This window comes from Sitophilus oryzae, unplaced genomic scaffold, assembly GCF_002938485.1.
Source record: "Sitophilus oryzae breed Bouriz unplaced genomic scaffold, Soryzae_2.0 scaffold_1499_pilon_pilon, whole genome shotgun sequence".
Classification (NCBI taxonomy): Eukaryota; Metazoa; Arthropoda; class Insecta; order Coleoptera; family Curculionidae; genus Sitophilus; species Sitophilus oryzae.
Window position 1 is genome coordinate 2,368,144 of NW_022146168.1, and position 22,637 is coordinate 2,390,780.

At 30.9% G+C, this 22,637-nt stretch overlaps 1 protein-coding gene across 1 annotated transcript in view; it reads left to right on the forward strand.

The window, feature by feature from the left end:
* Positions 1-22,637, forward strand: part of LOC115877840 (regulating synaptic membrane exocytosis protein 1) — a 284,757-nt gene that overhangs the window by 223,827 nt on the left and 38,293 nt on the right. The window contains exons 9-10 of the mRNA XM_030894165.1: positions 537-738; positions 9,276-9,334. Of these exons, the coding sequence (XP_030750025.1) occupies positions 537-738; positions 9,276-9,334 (261 nt within the window). The remainder of the gene's footprint in view (positions 1-536; positions 739-9,275; positions 9,335-22,637) is intronic.

Here is a 22,637-nt window from a genome sequence, read left to right on the forward strand (position 1 = left end):
ATTGATAATTTCGATTTCAAATATCTCGAGAACCATTATTCGTAGTGATTTTTTTCAAGAGACATTTTTTACGTAAAAAATGTCGCGAATGTATATTTTTTTACTCAGTAGTTTTATACGGACAAAAACTGATTACTCTAAAAACCAGTTAAAAATATGTATGTGGCGTCCTCTACAAGTAGGAGTCATATTGACATCAAAATCAAATTTCTCATGTCAAAAAACTTCCAGACACCAATGTTCATCCAAATATTGATGTTACTTCAGAAATTATTTGGAAAAAATCGAAATAAAAATAAAACTTCTACACCCTGTACTATCTCCGAAACTAAGCATTTTAGGACATACCTTTATACGATTTTTTTTACTTATGTTTATTTGTAGAATATGCTGCCGAAGTTACCAGAATACAGTTCGGAAAACCCTGTATATCTACTAATAAAAGAGAAACTCTGTAAAAGAACGAAAATGGTACACCCTCTAGAGTGCTCCCATTTTATTTTGTTCCAATTTTATTGACCGTCACGTTTTTAAAGGTTCTTGAATGGGGAGGCGTTTCCCTCATAGATCGCAATTTCGAGGAGGTGTGCGCCATCATGGACCACACCGGCGACACTGTGGAATTGCTGGTCGAGCACGCCACTGACCTAAGGATGTGCGACTTTTTGGACGAGCCCCCGCAACCCCCGCCAGTGTGCAGGAAACCGTCAGAGGCCAACATCACAGCTTTACATGTCGGTGAGTACCTATATCACCTACAGTGTTGTGAACATCTTGGAAAAAAAGAATTATATATTTTTATAACAATTTAATAACCACCAACATTTATTGACAACGTAAAATAGAACAAGAAATTATTGAGTCTACCCTACATCATATTTTTATACGTTTTGAATAATAATTTTTTTAAAATAAAATTAGAACGGCACTGATGTGTCCTTTAAAGTTCTCAAATTCATTAAAATTCTTCTGGCAATTTTAAATATTTCTGTCTCTTCGAGAATCCCGATAATTAATTTTAGTTTTTAAAATATTTTAGCCAATTTCTTCAATCGCTTGGCACTTTCGGCCAAAGAATTATGCAATCAATAAATTTTAATAAGGCGAGAAATTAATTTTCAACTTCTATTACTTTCATTTTTCGTATTTATTTGAAAAATACTTCAGATAGATGTTTCGTTGCTCCATTGCTAAGTACTAATTAATTTAAATCTTAAAAGATTTTGAGTTTGTTAATATTTCGAACATGTGTAAAAGATAGACTAATCCTATACATTGATTTAGGTTGAGCCAATATATACAAGAAAAATGTAAGCAAACCATCTGTTTATTCGCTGTTGAAACCTTAAAAGATTTTGAGTTTGTTGATATTTTGAACGTATATTAGAGATAGGCTAATACTATACAATTGATTTAGGTTGAGCCAGATATATACAAGAAAAATGCAAACAAACCGTTTGGTTATTCGCTGTTGAATTAGAATTAAATTAAAAATAACAAGACTAAAAATAAAAAAAAACGTATAAGATGTAGATGTATGGTTTATATCAAATAAACTTTTCGTCACGTGATTAAGCTTGACCGGCACACACTTTTAAATATTTTCTTTTAATCACAATCGAGATCAAAATATTTTAGGAAACAAAAATAAATTAATTATAAATACATAAACAGTTATTATTTACATCAACAAAACTCACCTTCTTGAAAGCACTTAAAAACATAAAAGACCATTACTACAGCTTTCCCGTTCAAAATATTCTAATAAAATTGCGACGAGTTTTTTACGACCATTAAGCTATCTTGTACCGGGTGGCCAACTAAGAATGGACGCCGGCTGTATCTCAGAAACTACTTATCGTATAACTTCGGGAAAAAAATTCTAATAAGTAAATCGACCAAGAGAAATCGCTGGAAATTATTTTCAAGTTCGGAAAATGTCCGCTAGGGGGTGTTTTTCGGATAGCCAATAAGAAAACAAGGTTTTTATTATTGTAATCATCGAGAAATTTGTAATTTTTTTGATACAGAGTGTTTTGCTCTATCTCATAAAATAAAGTGGTGGGGGAAGGTTAAACTTGCTTTTATTAAAATAGGGATAACTCTGGTTTAGGTTAACCGATTTAAACAAACTGGGGCTTGTTTAAAAGATCTTTTTTTCCTTAATAATCTCCAGTGCAAATTTTGTTTCCATAATTTTTTTCATGGTAGCTAGAGGGCGCTGTTTGACATCATAAAAGATATTGCGCTTTTGCATAAAAAAATTTCCAGCGATTTCTCTTGGTCAATTTACTTATTAGAATTTTTTTCCCGAAGTTATACGATAAGTAGTTTCTGAGATACAGCCGGCGTCCATTCTTAGTTGACCACCCGGTACACTTCACACTAAAAGAGGTTCTAAAAAGAACAATGTTCGACTGCAAGGTCTGCTAGTAAAAAATTTTAACTTTTCCATTCCAGGTTACGGATGATGTTTTATTTTAAGTCTAGGTTCTTAAGCCCCTAGGCACTAGAATTCCAAAGGAATAGTTCATTGAACTAGGTCTTTAGTTCACTGTGGGAATAGACAAGGCCGAATCCATCGTCGTCGACTGAACAGATTCCCGTGAACTAGTTTTTTAATTAGCTCCTCTAGTTCCTCTCAGTCCTTTCGGTCTGGGACATGTAACATATGGATGGCACTCTCCCCTCCCGTCTAGCATCGGGCTACAATCGCGCTGGCCGATCCGTACGTAAACTAGTCTTTTACTTACTTCCTTTTGGTCCAGATCAGATAACATACGGCTGGCACTCCCCACTCCTGCCTAGCATCGAGCTACGATCGCGCTGGCCGATCCGTCGCCGTCGCATATTAATATATATCTGCCACAGTCTCGATCCCGGAATAGGTTCTTTGAGAAACCGGGAACTAGTTCCTTTCATTCTGGGGTCGGAATAGTTCATTGGAACTAGTTCGTTCACGAACTACACACCTCTATCTGGCACCCAGAGAAAAATATTACTTATGCAGAACACGATAATCACACCCAGCAAAATTATGAAAAAAAAGTGAATACTATATGTATTTATTACATCATAAATTCTAGATTGCTTTGAACACGAAAGTAGTCGAGAAACTTTTCAATGTTGCGGCAGTTTTCTAAGCTGAGCAAAAAGTTTTTCCGGGCAAATATAACGCTGTAATTATTATTTACGGCTGAAAAGTTTTGTCGTTGTGCGGTTTGTTTATTTTTATTCGCTTCGAGCCTCTAGAGAGAGAAGAAGCATTATTTTACCTTTAGGATAACACTAGAATGCGCTTATTTAAAATATAAGTTTGTAATGTAGTTTTAAAACACTTTACTTTATTAAAAAACTGTATTTCAACTGCACCTATCAGCAATTTGGGTTTTATGATGATTTCATAATGGAAAATATTTCCTGACGAGACTATGAAATATATTTTATACCAATTAAACTTTTAGTTACGTAATCGATGGCGCGATTTTTTAAAATTTATTGTTGCCAACCATGGATATATTCGGCGCCGACCTGACTTACTGGAATTTAAATTTCCCGCTGGGGATTCAGGTGGTAGCTCTGTTGTAAAATATGTCAAGTTGCCATATTTATTTATTTATTTCCTGACATTGCCATTCGTTTTAACATCTTAGTTTTTTTATTACGAGTTTTTGGTTTAAATAAATTGTGTTGTGATACTTTAAGCCTAAAAAATTTTACTAGCAGATCTTGCAGTCGAACATTGTTCTTTTTAGAACCTCTTTAGTGTGAAGTTTACAAGATAGCTTAATAGCCGTAAAAAACTCATCGCAACTTTATTAGAATATTTTAAGGCAAAGCGGTAGTAATGGTCCTTTACGTTTTTAAGTGCTTTTAAGAAGCTGACTTTTATTGATGTGAATAAACTCTTTATTTATTTATAATTAATTTATTTTTGTTTCCTAAAATATTTTGATTAAAAGAAAAAAAGTAAAAGTGGGCAACGCTGTGCCGGTCAAGCTGAATCACGTGACTTAAAGTTTATTTGATATGAACTATACATCTACATCTCATACATTTTATTTATTTTTAATTTATTTTTTATTTAAATCAAGTCCAACAGTGAATAAACAAATGGTTTGCTTACATTTTTCTTGTATATATGGGCTCAACCTAATCAATGTATAGGATTAGTCTATCTTTTACACAGTGAATAAGTCCAACAGTGAATAAACAAATGGTTTGCTTACATTTTTCTTGTATATATGGGCTCCACCTAAATCAATGTATAGGATTAGTCTATCTTTTACACATGTTCGAAATATTAACAAACTCAAAATCTTTTAAGATTTAAATTAATTAATAGTTAGTAATGGGACAACGAGACATCTATCTGAAATATTTTGCAAATAAATAAGAAAAATAAAAGTAATAGAAGTTGGAAATTAATTTCTCGCCTTATTAAAATTTATTGATTAGATAATTCTTTGATCGAAAGTGCCAAGGCATCGAAGGAATTGGCTAAATATTTTAAAAACTAAAACTAATTATCGAGATTCTCGAAGAATAGAAGACAGAAATATTTAAAATTCAGAGAAGAATTTTAATTAATTTGAGAACTTTAAAGGACATAGTTTAATAAATGATTTTTTATTAAAATATTGTTAGAAAGAAATTAAAAACCTTAATTATAAAAGAATAATCTACTATTTCGATTGCTAAGTAAATCTAAACGGTACCTTCAATTCAACTACTTAATGGATTATCATTGGGCTCATCGACAGACAGCTTTCCCCAATTATCGTTTTCGAGAACTCGATGGTGAGATTCAAATATTTTAAAAACACACGCTATATCTATTTTTAAAGCCATTTTCTAATATTCACAAAAACCTCACTGTAATTAAGATTTTGACACGATGTCTACTCAGATCTCTAGTTTGTATAAAAGTAGTCTTAAAATAAAGAAATACTACAAAATATTCATAGAAAAATGCAAGGAAATCAGAAAAAAATCAAATTTATCAAAGGATAATATTTTAACTGAAAATTTAAAAAAAATCAAAAAAATCATCCTGTTCTCATGTTCCCAATTGCAAACCAACTTAAAGCAAAACTCAAGAACCTGGAAAAATCAATCTGTAACTTTGATTGGGAATCTTCCATCGGTCTAAGACACGAAGATATTTCTCAGGACTTACGATAGAGAAAAATCAAAAATTTTCCTTGATTTAAATAAGAACAATCTTTGGATTGGCACGGGGTTTTAAAGAGGACACTGTTTCCTCAATGAACATCTCAGTAGATTGAAGCTAAGAAACAATGACCAATGCATATTCTGTGGGGAAAATGAGGAAACGTCAGAGCACCTCATCACTGAATGCGCCGAGATGATAACCATTCGTACCATATACAGATGATATAGAGAACTAACCTCTGTAAAACCGTATCAGAAAAATAAATAAATACATAAATGCCTTTATTGTCAAAAAATTTTTCAATTTGTAGACAAAGGTAAACTAACAAACAAAGTAAAAAAAACAAGGTACACAAACAAACAAACAAACAAAAGATAATACAAAACATTATACAAATAATATTATCAGTCTTATTGTTTAAAATAAGCATTTATAAATGTTTACAATGTCAAAGAACAAAAAAAAATAAAAATAATATTTAAAAATATTTAGCCAGTTTATAGCAAAATATCAATGACCTCTAAATAAATTAATTTCGATGTCATTAGTAAATATAGCAATAGCAAACATTAGACCAGTGTTTTCAAGATCAAATTCGATTTTCAATTCAAATATAATTCATTTACGGCGTAGAAAGCCTTGTCTAGTAAATAAGAGTTCAATGCTTTGCGAAATGAAAAAATTGATGTTATGGATTTGATTTCAAATGGCAGGTGATTGTGCATTTTTTTCGAGTTGTATAATATTGAACTTTTAACTAACTCTGAGCGTGGGGTAGGTAGATAAAAATCTTGCTCCGCGTTCCTGAGTGGATAAGTGTGAGATGGCCTTTCTTGAGAAGCTGATACATATTTACGTATTAGGCAAACGGATTCAAATATAAATAAGGAAGGAAGAGTCAATATTTTTAATTCTTTAAAAAAGTCCCGGCAATGAGTTCTGCTGTTCAGTCCCAGTGAATATCGAACAGCTCTCTTCTGGAGCTTGAAAATGCGGTCAAATTGAGTCGCACAACACGTACCCCAGAATGGAATGGCATACCTGAGGTGCGACTCAAAAAGTGCATAATAAACAGTTCTAGCCACTGACAAGTTAAGCTCCTTAGAAACAGACCTTAATGCAAAACAGGCAGAGCTCAATTTTTTCGACAAAGCTTCGATATGTATGTCCCATTTCTTCCCCCCCCCTCAAACCAAACCACAACAAGCCCTAAGAATTTTACAGATTTTACGACGTCAATGGTGGTGTTGTTAAGTACAAAAGGCTGCAACGAGTTTTTATACGACAAAGCTTTAGTTTTAGAAATGTTGAGACTCAGGAGGTTCGTATCGCATAGGAAATCGATATAATCCTATGAAGTGCCGTGAGGTCCTTGTTGCTCCAAGTGAAGCTAGTGTCGTCCGCAAAAAGACATATTTTGCCACTGATGTTTATGTTAGCAATGTCGTTAATAAAAAGAAGAAACAAAATAGGGCCTAGTACTGAGCCTTGTGGTACTCCACATTCTATTGGCTTGCTAGAAGACAACGTGGTATCCACCCTCACAAGTTGACTTCTGTTGCTCAGATATGACTTAAACCATTCGAGAGATGATTCCCTGAACCCATAGTGCTGCAGTTTATTAATTAGGATCTTATGATTTACACAATCGAACGCCTTAGAAAAATCACAGAAAATTGTTGCTGTAGAATGATGGTTGTTTAGGCTGGAGTAAACGTTATTAAGGAGGGAAAACATATAGGATAATGGCTTTTATCAAATCCCCGAGACTGTGATAAGTTATAACTCAAGAAAGGGGGTCACGACAGATTTATAAGGTTGCGGTGATTATATTTCTACCTCCCATTTAATCTACAACCTATTGTTATTTTATAACTTTGCCAATTGTACACGCCACTGTAAAATAACCATCAAAGACGTAGAATACCTGATATAAAAATAATTTTGGTCCATTCTTGAGCTCGGCCTCCTTACAATCTTCGTTGTTTCCTTCTAATATTACTTCTGTCGTCTGCGAAAGATGACGGATTCCCAAGGGACCTTCCCGTGCGATAATAACTTTATTATCCATTAAAACTTGGAAAGATTCTGTCCATTCGTTTCTGAGCACGGGACAAGGGTCTGGAAAAGCAGATCGATAATCTCATCAAGGATATTAATGTGAAACTTGGGTGTCGGTATGTGGCCATAAATGGAAAATATTACTTGGAAAAAAATAATAATAAGAAGAATAATTCTCAAGATCTGAACTTTGCGATTTGGCATACGCATAAAATCGTTGCGTGTAGGGTCCCTTTAAGACCAAATCGATAGCGTTTTATTCACATTACATATTCAGATTTTATAACAGATAATTTCGACAGTCTACAGGTTTGTTTACCACATAAAACACGGATTAGTGTTGCTAAACGATTAGATTTATACAAATTGTAAGTTTTTGGTTCGTTGAAGGACTATTAGAGCGACAATTTAAAAATATTTTTCTAAGATACAGATACCCCAAATAAATAAAAAATATCAAAGTTTTATTTTTTAAATTGAATGCCTTGTATACTATTACATTTTTAGTTTCTACAATTAAAATAAAGATAAATTTGATTAAGGTTAACCGCATTTTAATCTTACCGTTTTTGAAATATTTACGTTTTTTGCCAAAATACAGTAACAATTTTAATGCTTTATTTCTCTAGGCGTATTTAAGTTTTTAAAACCAAATATTTTACTGAAGTTTTCCTATTTACTAAATTTTGTGTTGCAGTAATGAAAATTATAAGTACTACCTTATACAGAGTGTCTAAAAATGTATTTTAAATAATTACTAGTTTTAAACGGTAATAACTTGTTTAATTTAAATGGAACACCCTGTATATTTTACGAGAATCAGATGTATAATTTAATTGTATATCAAATTGTATTATTCCATTTTTTACCTATCTCTTCAAGTTTTCGCAGAAAATGCATTTCTTATAATTTAGACTAATTTATCATTATACCCATGGAATATTTGGATGGACATTTTAGATTATTTAAAAAAAAATTTCAAAGAGTACAGATACTAATATTGTCGATATAATTCATTTATTTCATTAAAAAATAAAAAAAAAACTGTTTAAATATTTGTTAAAGAGGACCAATTAATATGATTCCAGTATTCAAACTACTTTAATTGACTGTTTGTGTTGATTAATACTTATTACTCCAAATACTAAAAAACTGAATTTTGAATGTGTATTAGACAGTGTAGTAAAAATTAACAACTTATAAATTTTATTTAATTTTTTGACGAATGCTTATTTATAACAGCAGAGACGTTCATTTTCATAACTTATTATTATATTGATTTCTGATTCAAATCTACATTTATTTAGAATAATTTATTAACTAAAACAATTAAGTATGTAATTAACTAATTTTTGGGCGGACATAATAGTGGTATATTTAATTGGTATACTTTTTTACATAGACTTAAATAGTTTTCTTTTTGTATGGGCTTGCAATATTATTATTTTTACCACCTGTACATTTTGTATATATGTTGCTTTAAAAAATCTAAAATATCAATATTCCATGGGTATAATGATAAATGAGGTCCAAATTATAAGAAAATACATTTTCTACGAAAACTTGAAGAGATAGATAAAAATGGTATAATACAATTTGATAGACAATTAAACTGTGCATCTGATTCTAAAAAAAATATGCAGGGTGTTCCATTTAAAAAAATACAACTATAATATTTTTTATTTGTTTGGGACACTCTGTATTTTGTAAAAATATTTCTAAACTCTAATAGTCCTTCAATGAACCCAAAACTTACAATTTGTAAAAATCTAATCGTTTAGCTACAATACTCCGTGTTGTATGTTGTGAATAACCCTGTATAGTCTAATACATTTCCCGCCAAGACTGTAGTCAGTGCAGTTAAAAATATTCAGCACAATGAAAAATCGCAAATCTCATCTCTTCCATGTCCGTAGTTTTTTGTACTGAATCGTAGGACTATACAGTTTAAATCTATCAGATATCGTTGCGTGTAGGACCCTTTTTTAGTAACAATGTCACTGAACATTTTTTAACAAATCTTTTTTTTTTGTTTCAGAACCAGAAAACGAAAAAACTCCCTCGTCGCCAACCCGAAGAAAACTACCCAAAACACCGGTATAAACCAGCACAAGTCACGTTATTTTACGCTAACCTATAATATCGTTTTTTGTATGCCCAAATGTTTCTGTTTTTGATTTTTCCATATCTTATCATTGTACAAATCTAGCTTTAAGCATGACTGTGTTAGCATTTTTATCTGACAGTTCGATCGGTGAAACTTTTTGACTTGTAAAGGAAAAAGGAAAGCTTAAAATTTAATAGTCAACGTGGCTATGAACAATACCCCCTAAAATATTGGGTTTTGGTACTTTTGACGTCATTACTAACAGGTATAAATAACTACATAAAAATAGATTTAATTGGTTTGTAGATATTTAAAGTCAAACTGTGATATTTTAAGCTAACTTTAATGGATAAATTTTTATGGATATTGTTATTTAGTTTATTTACAACAATATATACGGAGCAATCAATAATTAATTATTTAAATAGTTGACATTCTGAATTTGGTCGTTTGATTAGCAATAAATTTGAGAAATTCCAATGACTAAAAATTACAAGGACCAATATCATCCAAGACCAAATCGTTACCTTGTCTCCAAACAGTGCCGTGCTACATATTTTTCTTAACTTAGCTGTTTGAAGAGATATTTATATTTTTGATAAATGTTTTGACTACGCCTATGGTGTGATCTGTAGTTTCATACTAATTAATTACAAAAAAAAAGTATTAAAATGTTAACAAAATGTACAAAACTAGTATCGACGTATAGCACATATCAAGTACATACGAGTATAATATTTCAAAAAATAATTATGAAATTCAATAAGAAAACGCCAAAAAGGCGGAGTGGACGGTTTATTTACCTATGAAACGTAACTCCTGGCTTTTTCTTAACTTTGTGGCTTTTACACTTGAAAGCAGAACAAATCACCATTGTAATAAAGTTTAGGGCAACGGCCCAGCTACGTCCAAACACCGGTTCCCATTAGAACAGCGAAGTTAAGCGACGTAAGACGATACTAGTCGATGGACGGGTGACCGGTTCAAAACTCTGTATCGTGCTGTTGTCCAAAAAAAGGCAAAAGTGTAAAATCTATTGACACACACTGCTCATTCACGCCGGTTCGAGGCCGGATGAAATCGGATATCTCGTGAGTAAGAATCGATTTAGATACTTGCCAAGTCGGTAAGGGAAAAAGGAGACGTTAACTGAAATCTTTACTTTTCTTTACTTTTCTTTACTTTTTTTAATAAAGTTTATACAAAGTTCACTATACACAACAAACTAATAAAAATCGCTAAAATTGTCGCTGTTGACACATCCGCTGTCTCCAAAAAATAGCGTCTAACAGCACTAATTCTGTCCAGCGTTACGTGTCCTTGTATTCTTTAGTAATTGGTTTATATACTATCTTTTGAGGTTTTTTTTTCGGAAGAAAAGATATATATCTATTCGATAAAATAATATCTTAGTAAGAACAAAATAATAAAATCCTTAATAGATTATCTTACAAGACCTTAAATTTTACACTCTTTCATACTCTCCAACCTAAATGTGTATTTATATTTAATCTTCCTGTCATTACAACAAAAAGGTATACTGTCACTCGATATGACGATATTAATTTCTCTTCGAATTATAAAAGCGAGGCCTCACTATTTTAGGAGGTATTGTTTTTACACTTCACTCTACATATCCTCGAAATACACCGCTGCAAATCTATTTCTCTGTGATATTTTTGGTTATGAATGGCTTTCGATTAATTCTAGCCTTTGCATTTTTTATCGTAAAAATATATGTATATCTTAATAATTACTATACAGGATGTAATTCTGATACACATCAAAAGACACAGGTAAAGTAACACATTAAACAAGAGAGTCAGTTCTTTATTTTAGCTGTTAAAACAAAGCATACACAGTTTTAAGAGTCAATAATGTGTTATAATTTTAATCAAAAATATAACAGCTACTATTATCAACACTTTTTACAAGCATATATAAAGTAACATACAAAATAAGACAACTACAAGGTAACAAACATAAAACAATCACTATTTTTTGCAAATGTAAACCTTATTTTTGATAAACCTCTTTAGAGAATCTCATTTTTTAACAAAAATTCTTTTTTCAAAAGTTTTTTTAGAAAGAAAAACTTAACAAACATATTCACAATATTTTTAAAAATACTAGATTTATTTATTGTTATACTAAAGACTTATTTTGTATATATAACTAAATGTTGTTAGGATCTTATTAAAAGAATTTATTAAAAATAATTTATGGAATTTACTAAAAATGGACTAATATAGAAAGGCGCCGTATGATCGAAAAAAAAACGGTGACAAAGACTGGCTGGGAATGACAATAGATGATAATTTTGGCGAGGTCAAGCCCTAGATGTCTCGGCCTGTACTCTTCTTTATTTCTTAATGGCGCTGACTTCTTAATAGCCTTAAGAAGGTTGTTATGGTAATCGCAAAACAATTTCCGATGCACGTGATCAACTTTGAGTGACAAGCGATTGCGACAGGGCTGCCAGATTGTGATGGATTTATGAGATGAATCTTAATTTAAAATTCACAAACGAAATATTTAGTATATCATTTTTTAAAGAGTTTTACGTTTTATTTTTAATTTAATAACTAATATTTAGTGATTAATTGATTTATTTGTTTTATAACTTATTTTACTTTATTATAAGCGTTATTATGGGTTACTTATTTATTGATCTACATCTTACAACGCCATAAATGGTAATAACAAGTAAGAGGGTGCTATTAATGCACAAACTAATAATCACAGAATTTAATAAAAACTAACTTTGAAAGTAATATAATGTGCTTATCAATCAAACTTACTTTTCTGACTGCAGTCAAGGATAATAAAGTATCTTTATTGTCACGTTCTCGTTCAAAATAGTTTTAAAAAAAATAGGGAAGCTCCAAGCTCTTTGCTTCGACTGTGTAAATGCTTCGGCACATTTTCAACATACAATTTTAAGAAATGCTATACAAAAACTCAAAAATTTAGTTCTTAAAAGAACTGTTTGTTCTTAAACGTGCAATTTAAAAAAAAGACTATGAAAATAGGCAAAAAAACGAAAATTACTCACAGAGATTCAACAATAACTCGATATTATACAAAATAATGACTGACACTAGGATAATTGTCAAATAATATAGGACAACATTGCTAAACACGGCGCAATGTGACCAACATAACGATAATAAAATTCGGTTTAAACTAATTTTTGCAGCTTTAATCTAAATAAAATATCTGTTACAATCATTAAAGTCAGGTTTATAGACTTTAGTGTCGATGTCGATATGGTTGATAACGTGCATCGGAAAATGTTTTGCGATTACAATATTTATTTTTATATTGAATAAAAAATATTTTTAAATGGTGTAGTTTTTTTTTGAAAGAGATTTGTGTGTCTGGAAACGTTTTTGCTTTCAAAAGTTTCATGGCAGTTTTTAGTAAATGACTTCTAGAGATTGACCTCGCCAAAATTATCATCGTTTCTCAATACCCGGCCTTCTTTGACGCCGTTTTTTTCGATCATACGGTATAATAGTATGAAAAATGTCAATCAGCATATAAGATAGAGAACTTCTAATATTATGGTTAAGATAGTTTATTTAAAAACGTATGTAAAGAAATAGTTAAATCAAAATTTAATATGCAAAAAAAAACATGTAACAAAATGTTTAACATGATATATTGGGTTTAACAAAAATTTAAGCAAGTACCGTATGATCGAGAAAAAACGGCGTCAAAGGCGGCTTAGGAATGACTATCGATGCTATTTTTGACGAGATAGAACTCTAGACGTCAGTTACTGAGAATTGACATAAAATTTGTCAAAAAATAATACCTTATATAGAAAAACCAGAAAAGAATAGAAAGTTTCCAGATCCACATATCTATTTCCAAAAAATTGTTTTTTCAAATGTTTCGATCTGCACCAGTTCTACTCAATAAAAAATCGATATTAAATCATCCTCAATGCAGTAAACGCCTTTTTCAAAATAAAGAAGAGTAAGGCCAGTAAGACTCTAACCTAACTAAATCTCGTCGTCCGACAAGCCCCCGACCCCTCCGACCGAGACATTTATTAACTTATAATAGTTATTTACAGTACAAGTGTGTTTATGAACATGATTACAACAACGAGTGTGAACGATTAGAACGACGAGGTCATAGACTGAGTCGTTCTGATCACACGAGTGTTGGAATCATGTTTAAACGCACGTGTCATGTACAACGTTTTATCTACAACCGAAAAATAAGAAAATGCTGTTTTAATTTTCGTTTATTAGTCGCCCACCTTTAACTATGACATTTGTCACATTTTTTTAATTATACTTGTGGGGAATTGTCTAAATTGTCATTATAAACTAGTTGTGTTATAGATTTATAACACCACTAATTGTGTTATGAATCTCAACGTAACTGAAATACCAAAAAAATAGTGATGTAAAAACCTTATAACTAAACGGTTGTAGATAAAAATAAAATTACTAACTAATATATATGTTATGTATTCCAACACATTGTTTTTTAAAAATATGTGCATCATACAATTTAGTGTTATGATATAAACAAAAATGGTTGTTAATTAAATTTTAGCAGTGTTTGATACGTTAATTTGACTTACCTGCTTCAGTAGCGTATCGGATGTTTGTGTTAATAAATACTTATTATAACTTATCTATTTTTATTAGAATTATATATTTTTATAACAATTTTAATAACTACCAACATTTATTCACAACGTAAAATAAAATAACAAATTATTGAGTCTATCCCACGTCTACCCTACATCATAGTTTTACATGTTTTAAATAAAATTAGAACGGCACTGATAAACCGGAATTTAAGTCGGCCATATTTGAGGCCCATCGCGGTGTACCTAAGATTTTTGATATGCTCCTTCCTTAGTCTTCTTATTCAAAGATCTAAACAAAACTATTTTTAAATCAAATAATGAACACCATAGAGTAAACTCAGAAAAGCACAACAAATCCGCAAAATTTCAAATATGTCAGTTGAAATGTCAAACAGAACTGCCAAAAATAGGGTTCATTATGTCTATTCAGTATGAATGCTTAAATACATGGATATAGCATTATAAACCTACCTTAATCTTTTTTATTCCAATATTTAAAATAAACAAATTGGTAACCACTGAAAACATTAAAAAAAATATTTATATTAAGATCCTAAAAATGTTAAACCCTGATAATTCAGTCATTTCTAAAGACACAACTAAAAAATTCACCTAATATCAAAATTCGATTTACTTTACTGGCGGACACTTCCCAATAAAAAAATCACAAATCTGTATTACTTTTATTTCTTACGGTCAAAAATCGACTTGATATACATTAAAATATTCTATATTATTAACCGTAAGGTAGAAAAAAATCAAGACAATCCTTAAAATTGAATCTAAATAAAAATCTATACGAACAAAGACAATATACTGTAGAAAAACTTTCTATATCTTCAAAGAACAAAAGGAAAGAAATGAACATTAGTGTTTAGATATATAAAAGAAGAATAAATTTAACCAGTAGCTAATACATGTTTAGCTGGTAAACATAGCTGTGAAAAAAACTAGATAGATTAGTAGTTAGAATATTGTTGGTATTGTGCTTTCCTGTTTTCTCTGAAATCTTTGATTCTTTTCGTCTAACAACAACAAAAATTAAGGCACTACTTTAAGAATATAATCGAGGATTTCCGTCAAAGCAAGAAACTAAAGTAGCTAGAACTAAACTAAGTAATTTTTTGATTAAATATACTAAAAGATACAATATTTGTCCGCGTAATATACAAACAAGCTTTTACCTATAAAAAGTACAGCTTTGTTTACAAAGAGCTGTATTTCGAGTATCCACAATTTAACAAACGAGTAGAATACTCTAGTGATGAGCGATATATCAAAATCTGTGATTTAATCACTGTTTTTTAGAACGGCATATTAGTTCATATCAAATCTAAAACAACTTATCTTAGATAGAAACTTATCGGAAACAAGAGATAATAGTCAAGAAGCATTAAAAGCGATCGACTCAGTAACCATCAAAGGACAGTTTATTGTGGAGTAAACACGGGTATCCCACTTCTGATGTTGGAGACAGAGTGGTCCCTTTATTGATATACATTATCAAGCAGGGCTTGCAATGAAGTGAAATCTTGACGCTTCAAGACAGCATTCATTTTTGGATCTGCGCGGGTCTTGATTATTGGCTATTCTTAGTCAAGGCTACTGTCAGCCAATGCGCTTTAAGTGAATTTAATGAATTCTATAGGGTGGACACTAACAAATTATCAATTCGAAGTTGGTCAAAGAATGCCTACGAAAACTAAACAACGAAAGGCCGTACCGTAAAGATATACTTATGATTATATGATTTACTTATTAGTCTTATTTTTTCTAATACAACGCGTGTTGACCTGTTTTAAAAATTAACAAATAGATAAAAACATGTAAATTGTGAAAGTTTATAAGCAGTTAAATGAAAATATTGCGACTTGTAATGCAGTAGAACTTCTCTAATTCGGACACGGCACCAAATCGGACACACCGTAGCTCGGCATGTCTTGTCAACCGGACAATTTTACTATTTTTACCACTTTATCCCGGATGCCAACAAAATTCAGAGACAAATGAATGAAAGTCCGCATTTTTCTTGGACGGTGGACGGTTAGATGCAGTATGTAGTATTTTCTTTGTAGTACAGGAGTGAGAAGTATCGTATATTGCTAAAAAATAGAGCCAACTATACGACTCTTGCTGAAGAAATGTAAAATTGGATTGCACTGACAAGGAAGAATACTGTTCATTTTTCACATTTCTGTGCCATATGTTACATTCCATTTTTTGCTGTTCCGAAATGTAATATTTCAGATATAAAAAATCTGAAATATCAAAAACAAAAAAATCATATCTATAAGAAGAAATAAAAAAATCAAACCATGTGCAAAATAAAAAAATTGTAATCTCTGGTTTAACTGAAGAGTATAATAAGGCAGAGACAAATTGAAGAGAAAATACTAGGTATTGGAAACAAAGAAAACTGAACAACAAAAAGACGACTTAAGTGAAACAGAGTATAACAATATTGTGTTGAAAATTAAAGTTAGTAATGCTGTTAAATCTTTATCAAAAAGTATTTACCGTGTAGAAGAAAACGATGTTTCTAGGCAAGATATTTTGCTTTTGAAAGCAGTAAAAGGGAAGGTTGTTGAGGCAGCAAAATCGATAAGTATGTATGAAGATAAAAATCGATTCATTTTTTTAAAAATCAATTAATTCAAATCAGTCAATTCAATTCAAATTAAATATTAATTTCACATTTGTTGACATTTTTATGTAAGTATTTAATGAGTATTAAAGTGCGTAGTTACTTAATATGGATATTGTAGTAAGTAGTAACAGAGTTATCTTATGGATGCATGTAGGTACAATAAGCAAAATTTATAAGAACAAAAATAAAGTTTTAATATGATTTATAAATTATTTTGGGTTTTGGTTTATATAAAAATATGTTTAAATTTTGAGTTTAGGTTGGAAACAATAAAAGTATGAGACAATACCAACATTATACAAATTTTCCTCCAGTAATCCAGATTCTTCATTAATTCGGCGGTGGCTGATATAATGTGCTGGCAACTCTTACTTTGAGGTCGGTATTTACATGTGTGGAAGTAAGTGGAGTGAGAGAAATGCCACAGTGTGCTGTTGCCATATTTTTCCGGTACACTTTTCTCTATTAAGTATAGTAAAATCACGATCGCAAACCGCTTATTATTAAATAAGTTTTTTTCGAAAAGATAACTAGATAAAATCATTAGATATGCGTCTAAGCATCTGAAATGGAATTATAAGAATATCGTTAGGGTGTCTATTTTTTATAACGAGAAAACGTCAGTAATCGCGATAATTTAAAAAAAGAACTCAACTTTTTAATACATAACACGCGATAACTCAAGAACTACTTTAGATATTGAAACTTTTTTTTATTTTGAAGTTCGGATCTTTTACAAGATGTTTAAATAAGAAAAAACCGATAAGCTTGTTTTTATTTCATTCAAAACTTTTAAAAAACCCATCCATTTCCTTTAGTGCATTGCAATTTTCAGCAATCGAGTAACTTTTTTATTTATACAGATTTTCACATACTGTCTGCGAAGAAAACATAGCAGAAATATTAAGAAAGATTGTGAAATAAACTACAATCAACTATTTCTAATGGATTTCGAGATATCGATTTTTGAATTCAGAATTCTAATAGCGCGACCACTGTCGAACACCAACTCCATTACATTTATTTTTACCAAAAATGCAAGTGTTTCTAACTTGCACTTAAAAATTTACAAAATATAGAGAAAATTACAACGACTCGTTAATAAATAAACAAATAAAGTATCACGAGACGTAATTAAATCGTGAAGCTGAACGCATTACGTAACTCTTTCCTAGAATTTTATGAACTTAAGTACTGAGTGGTTGTAGTACAGTAAAAACGTTGCCAAACGTATGAAATAAACCGAGAACTCGGTTTATTTCATACTTTTGGCAACGGTTTTACTGTTCTCTCTTTGTTTAGTATATTATAAACGCATTGTGTACTCTTCTTACATACGGAAATCTCGACCGAAAACTAACCTTTGTCAGCCCTTGGTATGTCGGAACTATGAAAGTTCTAAAATTATGTAAACTACAGACAGGAAGTCGTGATCACGTCACTATTTTAAATCACTGATATAAAAAAATCACAGTATCAGTTAACAGTATGGTTTAAAAATCACGCTATTGCTCATCCCCAGAATACTCTGCCAAACAAACATTTTTTTTATTTATATCTTGCGGACGTTTTCAACTAAATATTCTGTATCTTTTCCATATTTAATCTAAGAACTAAACCTCTGTGTCAGCTGGGACAGACAAAGTCTCATATAGGTGCTCTATTATACTCGATGTACACTGAGATTGACGTATTATTAAATTAACTTTCAACCCAATCAGATCTTGTTTAATTCATCCAATACACTGCGCCGTTGGAGAGCTGCCCCGAGGAACCATCCATCTCTCATACATAGGTACGCGAATATTATTTTCATACACCCTACACGTACAGATTTGTCGTCAGTCTTACTGTCGTCGCGCTCGTTTTAAATCGTACCGTCAAGTCGTCCGGCAAATTTGTCCGTGTGGTGGTGCCTTTATATTTCAATTAACTCAACCCGCAAGTTTTTCTGTCCCAACTGGCACTCCGAGTTGCTAACGTCACCCTTAGTTGTTTTTGTTGCTTTGTATGAGGCTTTTGCTTGGTTTGTGTCGTGTGTATTGTAATTTTTTGTTGTTTGTTTTTGTTTTAACTAGATACTAGGCTTAATGTTGTGTATTTTAGGTTTGAAACTTGAGTATTACAACAGAAAATTACGATCTACACTAAAAAACACTTTTTTTCATCACTCTAAGGCTTTAACAAAGTCTAAATTGATAAAAAAAAGTATTGTAATGTAGTGTAGTAAAAGTACGTAATTTTCTATATTTATTTGTTTAAAAATTTAGTTAGGGTATTAAGCTTTAAGATTAATAGAACTGTATTATTAGTAATTAGAAAAAAAAAGCTTAGAATGTGACTACTTGCTCAATAATAGAAATTAGTTTTGTTCTACAGGGTGGTCCGAACTGTATTCCGGAAACTTCGGCAGCATATTCTGCAGATAAAAATAAGTAAAAAAGTTCGTTTAAATGTATGTTCTAAAATGCTTAGTTTCGGAGATACAGGGTGTAGAAGTTTCATTTTTATTTCGATTTTTTCCAAATAATTTCTGAAGTACCGTCAATATTTGGATGAAAATTGGTGTCTGGGAGTTTTTTGACATGAGAAATTTGATTTTGATGTTAATATAACTCCTACTGGTAGACCTACTGGCGCCACCTACGTGTTTTTAGCTGGTTTGAAGAGTAATAAATTTTCGCGTCCATACTTGTATAAAACTACTGAGTAAAAAAATAAACATTTACGACGTTTTTTACGTGAAAAAGGTCTCTTTGTAAAAATCGCTACGAGTAATGATTTTCGAGATATTTGAAATCGAAATTATCAATACCTGTCATCATTGACATAAATTTAATAATGTTGACTAAATAGTTATTAGACTGAATTCATAAATTTCAAATGTTTTTGTGCCAAAAGTTCAACAGAAACTGTTTTATCATCATTTTTTGCAGAAGAATTTATGATTATTCCCAAATTTATTTATTTCAGTGAAATAACTATCTACTCAATGTGTTTATTTTTCCTCAATAATGATATGTATTGACTATTTCCATTCTAAATATCTTAAGAACGGTTGCTCGTAGCGATTTTTACTAAGATATATTTTTTACGTAAAAAGTCACAGAGATGTATATTTTATCGCTCGGTAGTTTTATACAGGCAAGGACAAAAAGTTATTACGCTTCAAAACAGTTAAAACACCTATAGGGGGCCCTCTACTAGTAGGAGTCATATTGACATCAAAATAAAATTTCTCATCTCAAAAAACTCCCAAACACCAATTTTCATCGAAATATTGACGTTAATTCAGAAATTATTTAGAAAAAAACGAAATAAAAATGAAAATTCTGAAAAATTAAAAAAACACCCTGTATCTCTGAAACTAGGCATTTTACGACATACATTTATACGAACTTTTTTACTTATTTTTATCTGCAGAATATGCTGCCGAAGTTTCCGGAATACAGTTCGGACCACCCTGTATATTATGCTATATTCTTCGTACTACTTCGCGAAGCAATCAAGGTGAAACTTTGTGGTGGCTTCAGAAAAATAGGTAAACATGGAGTATGAATAATAATCATTAGTTTATAATGGGGTGTAATGTAATACCACATTAAACTGATATGAAAAATTAAAAAACGGTGCATTTAGAAAACAGTTACCGATGGTAGATTAAATTTGCTATTCCTCTAATGTTGCACAAGAATATTTAGTTTTAATCATTGTCTAATATTATTAATTACAATATAGTAAAAAAATATATTTCCAAAACTTATAATCGTCAAACTGCAGGGCAACAACAGTGACTAACCTTTTATCGGCTTATAATTCACGGTGTTAAACTATTGAAAAAAATTGGTCAAGTGCGAGTCGGACTCGCGCACGAAGAGTTCCGTACCATTCATTATCTATACAACATACAACATTACAAACTTTTTTTTCCGATTTAGCTGAAATTTTGAATGCGCGTATAAGTAATTTAAAAAAAAATAAAGAAACACATTACTAAAAATTGTATTAATCAATAATAAATATGTAAAAAGTAAAAATAAATATGTAAAAATATGTAAAAATTAAAAAAAAACGATTAAAAGAAAGTCGCATTGACTAAGTTTCGAACCTGCCTTACTACGGCTCCAACGTTATAGCAGCGTAAAGTCCTAACGCTTTAACCACCAACCACGCGGCCACCGAGGACTTGAAAGATTCTATGTAAAATTCTTACATTTAAATATATTTGAGTTTATAATCAGTTTATAATCATCTGCTGATGATGCTAACATGGTTACCGAAACGCGCGTCCAGTGTAAAAGTAAAAGTGTTTTGGTGTATTGTGGTGATTTAGTGTTTTTATTTTGTTTATTTTTTTTTCAAGATAACGTTTAGTAAAAGTACTTTTTTATTTATAAAAATTTATTTAATTCTGTTTTTAGTATTTGTTCTTATAGCGGCAACGTAGATACATTATCTGTAAACATTTCAACTGTCTAGCTATAACGGTTCGTAAAATAGACCTTTGTGACAGACGGACGGACAGCGAAGTCTTAGTAATAGGATTCCCGTTTTTAGCCTTTGGGTACTGAACCCTAAAAATCGTCTAATTATTTCTTATTTGCGAATGGATTTATATCAAACCATGCTGTGTGCTAAGAAAAGTATCGTTTACAGTTTTCTCCTAAAATCAATTAAGAGAACATTACTTTTTAAAAATATCCGTGGACCATACTTTTATTGACATCGGGTCAATCAATCATTTTCCAATCAGCTCGATATATTGATGATGTTGCCAGTATAAAGATTGATTCTCACTATACCTTCCGTTTCCATTCCATAACCGTTCCATATTCGTTCTGTATTTTTATTGTATTGACGCTATACGTAAGCTTCAGTTCCGTATCAGTTCCATACTTTTTATTGTACAATGTATATCATTACGAAAGTTTTATTTTAAAAATTTGTATCATTTGAAAAAGGTAATAGATTTAATTAAGAGGTGAAAGAATAAATAAATGTCAGCAAAATGTTAACAGAGCTGGTACAAATATAAGAACTTGACAACGCTGTTTCCGATACGCTTCAGTCCATCCCCCAAAAAATGTATTGAAGAAAAGGTTATGGAACGGAAGGGAAACGGAACGGATAGTGTGCATTGTCCTATTCAGTTACATGATATAAGATTTTATGTAAACGTAAGGGAGCTGATATGGAAGGTATAGTGAGAATCAACCTTTACTCGTCAAGCAATACTATTGTTGCTTGACGATCAATTAAGGGCATAAACAAACATAACATACATTTTTATATACTAAAAACTAGCCAAGTTAGTTATATTAAAAAATATTGAAATATACTTTTTGCTGATATATCCAAATTAGATATTAAAATACAATATTTATATGTTACGGTTAAAGTCCGATATCCGGTTAATGTCGACATTAACATGTTAATGTTTGGGTTAGGTTATGTTTTTGGTTGTTTTGTCGCGTGTTCTCGAGATTAACCCAAAGAAGCTTTGCAACATAGAATATAGAGATGGTCAATATTTATACATGAATCACATATTGAAACAAAATAATATGTACGTATCGATATTTTTTCTAAAAAACATGCATGGACATCCCTAAAAGAAACTCCTGTAGAGAGAATGGACAGATTGGAGGGATCAAGCTCGAAATGAGTTGGCGTTTTGGGAATCCCACATATTTCGGAATGTTCCCTTAAACTTCCCTTTGCATGGTTGTAGCTTGCACGTCATAACAAATCCTTCTAGAATTGCTTTCTCTTTGTTATTCATTTCTTGCTTAGTTTATACTAGAATAGAATCAATAGTTTTATGGTTAAATTGTGTCTAAAACAAGTTAAATTTGATGCTGCATTATGTTGAAAATTTATATGTATCGCAAAAAGAGTTTTAAAACTAAAAAATATAAGCGATACCAAATAAACTTTTAGTCACGTGATTAAAATTATCAATCAAAATATTTTAGGAAACAAAAATAAATTAATTATAAATATATAAACAGTTATTACTTACATCAAAACT